Raw genomic sequence first — 9,974 nt, 5'->3', positions numbered from 1 at the left:
AGAGCTTCTTCTGGTGACCAATCTTTTAAGTAGTTCATAATAGTAAGAAGGTGATATTCAGGGAGAGCCTATGGTGGTCTTGGTGTGTCTCATTAGTAGCACTTAAAGCTCTAAAATCTCTCTTCAAAGCTAGGGGTGGGCAGTATAATAGATCTTCCCTAAATACTGCTGAAGACAAGTAGGGGCAAGCAATGTCCATGCTTTTATCCATGAACCTACAATGGTCTTTTGCTACAGGGCTCACACACTGTGAGTCCTCGTCATATGTCAGACCTCTCCTCCTTCACTCTGTAATTTCTGCCTGAGGGATAGTCTGGATCTTTTCTGCCTGATGGATAGCCTGGGCAGGCTGTGGGGAACTGGAAGGTACCATGTTAGTCCCTGTCTGCCTAAGTACACACCACACCACAAGTCCCATTTTATCACAATCTCCTCCTGTTGGTGCAGCACACTCTCTGAGTCTGTTCTTCCAGGGTTCCAGTTGCAGGGAAGACGTAGGTCCTTGGTCCCTTCTCTTCTAAGATTTCTATACATATTGGGAGATTTCACATGTGTCTGTATGTATGCTCAGTTGTATCTGCCTCTTTGTGACCCCATGGACTGTAACCCACCAGGTTCCTCTGTCCATGGAATTTTCCAGGCAAAAATACTAGAGTGGATTGCCATTTCCTATTTCAGGGGATCTTCCCAACCCACAGATCGAACCCATGTCTCTTGCATCTCCTGCACTGACAGGCAGATTCTCTACCACTGTGCCACCTGGGAAGCCCCAATTTACATACACGATCACCAAATAGTAACAGGTTCCTCTCAGAGCTGCACATCTACATCTAACTTTTCTCTGATACTCATTTCCTGCCTTCTTTTTAGCACTATTACACCTATTTTTAATATCTATAGATAAAAACTATCTTTTTTTCTGCAGAGAACTGTTTTCATCCCTTCTAAAACTTTACAGCCACAACAATTCACCAATCTTTGCTGCTCTTTCAAATCAAAGACTTTTGGAATTCAAAACAAAACCATTTTTCTCAAGGTGCTGTGCTATGCTCAGTTGTATCCAACTCTTTGTGACCCTATGGACTGAAGCCCACCAGGTTTCTCTGTCCATGGGATTCTCCAGGGAAGAATACTGGAATAGATTGCCTTGTCCTACTTCACAGGATCTCTTTGACCCAGGGATCAAAGCCAGGTCTCCTGCATTGCAGGCGTGTGAGTCACCAGGACCTAACTTCTGAAATCAAAAGACCTAACTCTTTAAACCCTATTTTGAAATTCAAAATAAAACACGGATTCTTCTGGGCTCATTCCTATCATCTCTCAGAAGTACAGAATGTCTAAGGCAATGGGTGGAGGTCAATGATGTAACAAAAATTCCCAGAAATTAAAATTTCACAGTATTATCTCACTATTGTATCATTTGTATGAAATGAAGCCTGGGTTGAGGGTGGCAGGGGACAGTCAGTTGTCTCAGATCTATGAGGTCACAGCTGAGGTCACAGAAGAGTTGAATAGGGCTAGGTTGATAGGTGAGATGATAGGAAGCTGTTGTGAGATGCGGCTCAAGGAGGAGAAATTCTAGGAGGTTAGGGGTAGGGAGAAGAGCTATTTGGGGTGCCCAGTTGGGTAAGTTTCTGGACATAATTTTCTTATTAGTTTCTGACTCAGGTTTGGAGATGGGAAGGATGGGAGGAGGGGTTCTGGGAAGCAACTTCTCAAAGGAGGATTTAACTCTGAGTCACCGATTTGACCTGTCAGCCCCACATGTTTTTGACAGTATCAGCTTTGGGGTTTCCCTCATGCCTCCAAGACACTTGAAGGCTGGAGCTCACAGACCTACAGCCTGTGGTGCTACCCTTAGGTGCCTGACTAGGATGGAGGATGGGATGGGAAATTGTCCATTCTTGAATTTATTATATTACTACTTCCTAACCTTGTCTTAGAGCCACCGTTACCTCAAGCAGCCACTGGCCCACTCCCTACCCCAATCCCAGCCAGCTATTATTTTTTCACTGAGTTTCTCTTTTCTCTATCTACCTTCTCACTGGAATTTCTTTATCTGGTGCAAACACTTCTTCCCTCACACCCTTATCTTTACACATATGTGTACACGCACATACACACACATTCACACAAACACACTGACCCATTCAAAATACAAGTGCTTCCTGAACTACTGAGACATCTGTTCTGGTAGTTCTCCAACAGGGAAGTCTCTCATCATTTACCTGCCTTCTTCCCCTATTCATTTACTCCTCTCCAGGACGTGGAGCTATCTCCATCTTCAGCTCCAGAGCATCTAGTTTCCGTTCAGACTAATGGCACAGCATGCCTTCCAAGATCAAGAACAAGAGGAAGGAAGGAACTCCAGGCAGCAGAAAAGGTAAATGGGGTTCATGATGACCTTCAAATGTCCTTAGATTGGATATTTTCTGTGGGAGAAGAATCAAGGTCCCCTGTCTCCCATACCTGCCACAGCTGCGCCTATTTCCTAGTTGGGGAAAGTTGGGACTTTCACGTATCTTTTCTCCTCTCCTTAATGGAAGAAACGAAAGCAAGTCATTCTCATTCTACTTAGAAGTTGGGCATCAATCTGAAATTCCTGTAGGAGGAGTTAGTTGAGAATACCACCAAGGGGCATTTATTTATCCCAAGACCAACTTTCTCTAAGAAGTTCTTATGTCCTCTACAATGTAAATCAAGGCCAGATGCCCGAAACTTTGCTTTCCTTGTCCTAGGGTACAGAGAATGGCCAGAATCTGCTGCTTTAGGCTGAATATGAGACCCAGGCAATATTATCCATAAAATCTGAAAAAAAAAAAAAAACAAAAAAAAAAAACTAGGTTTTCTGTGCACTTATAGGTCAAGAAAGATTCAGAAAGGAACTGGAGCCTTGGTTTGAGCTTTTAAAGTATGCAGGAGATGTTATAAGAATTTATAGGAAGCAAAAACTGACAATATTGTAAAGAAGTTATACTCCAATTTTTAAAAAGCTACCTAATGTATGATTATATTTATAGGACATTCTGAAAATGGTACAACTACACTGAGAAGAAATAGATCAGTGCTTAGTTAACAAAGTCTGGGAGTAATGGAAAGAGACTGATTCCAAAGAGATAAGAGAGAATTTTGGAGAGTGAAGGGGGTGTTCTATACCTTTACTGTGATGGTGATTACATGATGTTTGCATATGTCAATGAGCAAAATTGTACATGATAAAGAATAATATTTACTGTATATAAACTCTTCCTCATAAACCCGGCTTTATAAATTGTGATTCTAATTACTCAATGTCTTCAGCACCATTTTAGCCAACTTCCATGAAATGCACAGTACCACTATTTCCAAATGTATTGAGATGTCTCTCATCATCAAAACTAAGAATGCAGGAATAAAAAAAAACACAGGATTTTGTGTAGTAAAGACTTTCAAGACCAAAAAAGAAAAAGAAATGAGTTTAAAGAAATTCAGGAAGAAAAAGAGTTAAAAGTGTCTTCTAAGGTTTCTAGGTGGCATATCTGATTAAGGTGCTCATAATGATTAACTGAGCCTCAAGTCTGAGAGCCATTGAGAAATTGCAAAGCCTGACACTTGGAGGAAGATAGAAGCAAGTTCTAAGAATATGAGGAATAGTTATGTAGTTCCACTACAGAACTATGAGAAGAAAATAGTCGGTAGGTATGGAGTCAGAGAGTTCTGTTTGGGAAAGTGCATTCTTGTTCCTGTTCAGTTGCTAAGTCGTATCCACTCTTCGCCACCCCACAAACTGCAGCACGCCAGGCTTCTCTGTCCATCACTATCTCCGTGAGTTTCCTCAAACTCATGGATGCCTTTTAATCCTTATTGTTGCCTAATTGCTCTGGTTAGGATTCCCAATATCCTGTTGAATAGGAAGGTGAGAGTGAGGTTCCCTGTCTTTCCCTAACCTTGTAGGAAAAGCATTTAGCTTTTTACCATTAAGTATGACATTGGTTATGGGTTTGTCATATACAGCCTTTATTATAGTGAGGTGAATTTCTTCTATAACTAGTTGTTGAGAGTTTTACCTTGAATGGATATTGAATTTTATCAAATTATTTTTATGCATCTATTTAGAACATTATATGATTTTTATCCTTCATTCTGTTGATTTTGGGCTTCCCTGGTGGCTCAGCTGGTAAAGAATCTGCCTGCAATGTGGGAGACCTGGGTTAGATCCCTGGGTTGGGAAGATCCCCTGGAGAAGGGAATGGCTACCCACTCCAGTATTCTGGTCTGGAGAATTTTGTGGACTGTATACTCCATGGGGTTGCAAAGAGTTAGACATGACAGTGACTTTCACATTCTGTTGATGTGGTGGTGTATCACAATTGATATCCATTTGTAGAATCATTCTTATAGCCCAGGGTACATCTCATCTGATCATAGTGTATGAGCCTTTTAATGCATTGCTGAATTCAGTTTGTTAGTATGAAGTTGAGGATTTTTGCATCTACATTCATCAGGAATATTGGTGTGTAGTTTCCTTCTTGTTGTATCCTTATCTGGATTTTGTATGAGAGAAATGTGGGCCTCATAGAGTGAGTCTGAGCATGTGCCTTCCTCTTCAATTTTTTGGAAGAGTTTGAGGAGGACTAGTGTCAATTCTTTGGTAGAAATCACCTGCAAAGCCATCTGGTTCTCAGCTTTTCTTCATAGGGAGGAGTTCGATTGCTAACTTAATCTTCTTACTCATTATTGGTTTGTTCAGATTTTTGTATTTCATCATGATTTGGTCTTAGTAGGTTGTATGTGTGCGTGCTAAGATGCTTCAGTTGTGTCTGACTCTTTGCGACCCAATGGACAGTAGCCTGACAGGCTCCTCTGCCTATGGGATTCTCCAGATAAGAATACTGGAGTGGTGCCGGGAGCCGGCATATTGCATATTGAGTGCATATTGCATATTGCATATTGAGTGCAGCACTTTCCACAGCATCATCTTTCAGGATCTGGAATAGCTCAACTGGAATTCTACCACTGCCAGGAGCCAGTGTGAGGAACTCTGCCCGTGGCAAAGGTCATGAGGAAGGAGGCTCGGCATACGCAAAGGCGGGATCGAGCCTCAGGAGTCCCCCTGGAAATTCTCGAGCATCTACCCCCCAAACCAGAGTCTGCCTACTTTCTGCTTTGTGCTTTCACCTACACCTCTGACTTTAAGGAGGGGCTGTCCCCCACTACCTCTCTCTGAAAAAAGAGTTAGCTTACAGCTCCAGTTAAATAATTCCTAGGTGTGACAGTGTTTCAACCTACAAACTCCTTTGGAAATCCTCTAGCCTGCCTGAATAGGTTTTTCGGGCCACATGTGATTGTTCAGAGCCTCCCACCTGTGAGAGGCAGGAGATGTTCTAAACTGTCTAAACACAGATTCCTTTGAGTAGTTAAAAGATTGATTAGAAATTGTATTGGTGAAGGGTTTTTCACTTATTGGGCCAATGTTTGCTGCTAAGTCTCCATATCCCTTACCTACTGTGTCCTTGGCAGTGTATTGATTAATATAATTGATGTTAGTAGTAGCTTTAATGTTTGTAACCTTGGACCCTTGAGTTAATTCTTTTTCTTGTTGTAGCCCACCACACCTTTGCCCTATAGGAATGCAACTTTAATGCTTTTGGAGGGTGGCGCCTGACTAATCACCTTTAGAGAACAGTAAGTTTTCTGAAGAAAGGGTCTTAAAATGTTAACAGGCCTCCGGGCCAGAAGATGATGCAAATCACCTAAATTTTTGCATATGATAAGTTTGCAGGAAGAAAGCCTGGCTTACTGCATGGCTCTACCCCTTCCCCTATTATCCTCTATGCATAACTTAAGGTATAAAAACTACTTTGGAAAATAAAGTGCGGGCCTTGTTCACCGAAACTTGGTCTCCCCACGTCGTTCTTTCTCTCACCTTCTGGCTGAATTATTCAGCCTCTTTTCTCCACTGAATTTCCTCACTGAGCTATCCTCATTCTATTACTCTTTATATCTTTGATGAATATTTAACTAAATAGGTCGCTGATGCCATCTCTCCTTCGAATACCCTGGATCAGCCGGGGCTGGACCCCGGCAGAGTGGGTTGCCATGCCCTTCTCCAGGGGAACTTCCTGATCCAGGAATCGAACCTGTGTCTCCTGCAACTCCTGCACTGCAAACAGATTCTTTTACTGCTGAGCCACCAGAGAAGCCTGAGTAGGTTGTATATTTCTAGGAATTTATCCATTTCTTCTAAGATATCTACTTTTTTTTGGTATATAGTTTTTCATAATAGTCTCTTTGGTATTAGCTGTGATATCTTTTTATATTTTTATTTAAGTCTTTCTTTTTCTTCAACATATTTGTTGTTTGAGTGCTCTTTAATTTCCACATGTTGTTAAATTTTAAGAATGTCCTCTTGTTATTGATTTCCAGTTTAATATCATTGTGGTAGGAAAAAATACATGAGATGTTATCAATATTAAGTTTGTTAAGCTTGCTTTGTGGCCCAGCATATGACCTTGCCTGGAGAATGTTCTGTGTGTGCTTGAGAAGAATGTGTATTTTGTTGTTATTGGATGCAGTGTTTTGTATAGATCCATTTTGTCTATAATGCCATATGTTTGTTATTTCCTTCATAACTCTGCCTGTATGATCTATTCACTATTGAAAATGGGGTATTGAGTTCTGCTCTTATTATTTTTGTCAGTTTTTCCCTTTGGTTCTGCTTATATTTGCTATATATATATTTAGGTGCTTCAAAATTGGGTATATATATATTTACAACTGTCATATCATCTTGATGAGCTAACTCTTTATTATATAATGACCTTCTTTGTCTCATATGACAAAGTGTACAGTTTTTGACTAAAAATCTGTTTTGTCTGATCTAAATATAGCCAGTCCTGCTCTCATTTGTGTACCATTTGCCTGAAATATCTTTTCTCATTCCTTTACTTTCAGCCTATGTGTGTGTGTGATAGCATATAGCTGGATAGTTTTAATCCATTTAACTCATCTGTTTGGAGAATTTAATCCATTTATGTTTAAATAATTATTAATATGTAACTATCAGTAATTACCATTATTACCATGTTGTTGTATTCTATTCTGTAGTTCCTTTGTTTCTTCCTTCCCTTCTTGCTATCTTGTTTTGTGATTTATTGAAATTCTGGAACAGTTTGCTCTGATTCCTTTTTTTAAATATAAATTAATTTATTTTAATTGGAGGCTAATTACTTTACAATGTTGTATTGGTTTTGCCATACATCAACATGAATCCACCACGGGTGTACATGTGTTCCCCATCTTTCGTGTATCTTCTAGAGGTTTACATTACCTTGAGACATATCCTACAGTATGTCTTTTTAAGCTGGTAACAGCAACTGAATACAAAAACTCTACATTTTTTCATTTCCCTTCACATTTTATGTCATTGATATCACTATTTAGACCTGTTTATAATATGTATCCATTAAAAAATTATTGTATTGATAGCTATAGCTACTTTTAATACTTTTAACTTTCACATTAGCATTACAAGTGATTTAATAAGCACCACCCTTACAGTATTTAAGTCTTCAAATTTGACTATATATATCCCATTTCCAGTGAGATTCATACTTATGTTTTCCTCCTGCTGTTTAATATCCTTTCAACTTGAAGAACTCCCTTTAGCGTTTGCTGTATGCCAAGTCTGGTCATGATCAAGCTTTTGTTTGTCTGGGAAAGTCTTTATCTCCACTTTATTTCTGAAGAGTAGCTTTGCCAGGTAAAGTATTCTTGGTTAGCAAGTTTGTTTGTTTGTTTTTGACACTTAGATTGTATCATCTTACTCCCTCGTGGCATACAAGGCATCTGCCGAAAAGTACTCTTTTGGGACTTCCCTTGTATGTGGTAATTCACTTTTCCTTTCTGCTTTCCAAATTCTATTTGTCTTTGACCTTAGACAATTTGATTATAATGTCTCAATGAAGATTTCCTAATGTTCAGCCTCCTTGGAATTTTTAAGCATTGTGGATCTAGATGTTAACTTCCCTACCAGATTTGGGAATTTTTTCTGTCATTATTTCATTAAATAAGCTTTCTACAATTTTCACTTTCCCTGTTCCTTCTGTGGCTTTCAAAGAGCCCATATTATATCATTTGATGGTGTCCCATAGTCATATAGGCATTCTTTACTCTTCTCAGTTCTTTTCTTTTTATTCTTCTGAATTTCAAATTATTTGTCTTCAAGTTCAATCATTCTCTTTTCTTCTTGATCAAGTCTGCTGTTGAAGACCTCTATTGAATTTTTCATCACAGCCATTGTATTCTTCAGTCCCAAGAGTTTGTCTGGTTCTTTTTTATAGTTTTCATTTCCTTGTTGAACTTCTCATTTTGCTGTTTTCTTGATTTCCATTCACTGGTCATCTTCTCTTCTGGCTTAAAGATTCTTTAATATAACTGTTTAGAATTGCAATTGATCTCCATTCCTTTGAGATCCATCACTGGATCTTTTTGTCCTTTTGGTGGTGTTATGTTTCCTTGATTCTTCATGTTCCTTGAATTCTTGCATTTGTCTCTTTATTTGAAGAAGCAGTCCTCTTCCAGTCTTTACTGACTGGCTTCAAAAGTGAAAGATCTTCACCAGTCAGCCCAGCCAAAGATTTTGGGAGTCTTTCAGGTCTTTCCTATGGGTGCACTCTTCTCTGTTTTCTTGTTACCTATTTAGGAGAGGCCTTCTCTTAATCCCCAAAAGTCAGTCTGGGTACTGAGAGCCTCCTGTTTATTTTCCCCAGAGTATTCAAGATTCTTTCAAATGTTCCTTCTCTCATTCTCACATAGTTTTGCCAGCTGCTGATATCTTCATACCATCTGAAGAGGCTTTTACTTGCCATCTGCAGAGGCTAACATGTTACCATCTCAAGGTTATGTGAAATACTAGGAGCATTTGTGGAGAAGGCAATGGCAACCCACTCCAGTACTCTTGCCTGGAAAATCCCATGGATGGAGGAACCTGGTAGGCTGCAGTCCATGGGGTTGCTAAGAGTCGGACACGACTGAGCGACTTCACTTTCACTTTTCACTTTCATGCATTGGAGGAGGAAATGGCAACCCACTCCAGTGTTCTTGCCTGGAGAATCCCAGGGACAGCGGGGCCTGGTGGGCTGCTGTCTATGGGGTCACACAGAGTTGGACACGACTGACGCAACTTAGCAGCAGGAGCATTTGTCAGTCAGTTGAGGGATGTTACTGACAGGTGAGAAGTCAAAAGGTGTTCTGGATAACCCTCTTGGTGGAGTTCACCTAGATCTAATAGGTGATCTGCAGCTGGTTCTGGAGATCCATGTAGTGAATGCCATGAGTGCCCGCCCCTTTCTTCTGTTCCCAACTCCCCCAATACTATTCAGCTGTGCCAATCACCTTAGCCATCTGGGTGGGATGAGACAGAAGTAGGCCTTCTAGTCAATGTCTTATAAGCCTGGGAAATCAGAGAGCTAATTCCACTCTCACTTCCCTCATAGGAGAAATCACAGGTTGAGAGGGTCCCTACTGGCACTAAGCTATACTGCCTTTGGGGAGGAGTGTCTTGGGTGAGGAGGGGGAGTGAAACTGTCTTTCTTATCCTCTTCAATGCATCTATTCATGGATTTCTTTTGCTTAAATGAGGTTTTGGAAGCTCTCCCCTGGACTCCTGATTTCCCAAAAGGTATTTCCATCCATGGATGGTTGTCAAAATTAATGTTTATCCTGAAGATATGAGGGCTGTAACCTCCTATTCTGACACTGTTTTTATGTCACCTATCTAGTGACTCATCAGATTTTTATCACCCTTTCTTTCCAGAAAATCCTTTGAAGACACAATGAAACCAAAGGTGGGTAAGACTTCCAAATATACTAGTTCCTTTGGGTTTCCCTGGTAGCTCAGACAGTAAAGTGTCTGACTGCAATGAGGGAGACCTGGGTTTGATCCCCAGGTCAGGAAGATTCCCTGGAGAAGGAAATGGGAACCCACTCCAGTA

At 40.3% G+C, this 9,974-nt stretch overlaps 1 protein-coding gene across 1 annotated transcript in view; it reads left to right on the top strand.

Annotated features, from left to right (window-relative positions):
• The first annotated feature begins 1,516 nt into the window (after positions 1-1,516).
• The window catches only part of C5H12orf54 (chromosome 5 C12orf54 homolog), a 24,445-nt gene continuing 15,987 nt past the window's right edge, over positions 1,517-9,974 (top strand). The window contains exons 1-3 of the mRNA XM_019960041.2: positions 1,517-1,626; positions 2,264-2,383; positions 9,797-9,827. Of these exons, the coding sequence (XP_019815600.1) occupies positions 2,319-2,383; positions 9,797-9,827 (96 nt within the window). The 5' untranslated portion in view covers positions 1,517-1,626; positions 2,264-2,318. The remainder of the gene's footprint in view (positions 1,627-2,263; positions 2,384-9,796; positions 9,828-9,974) is intronic.

This window comes from Bos indicus, chromosome 5 (genome assembly GCF_029378745.1).
Source record: "Bos indicus isolate NIAB-ARS_2022 breed Sahiwal x Tharparkar chromosome 5, NIAB-ARS_B.indTharparkar_mat_pri_1.0, whole genome shotgun sequence".
Taxonomy (NCBI): Eukaryota; Metazoa; Chordata; class Mammalia; order Artiodactyla; family Bovidae; genus Bos; species Bos indicus.
Note: the sequence above shows the minus strand (reverse complement) of the source record. Positions and strands in the feature narration are given on the sequence as shown.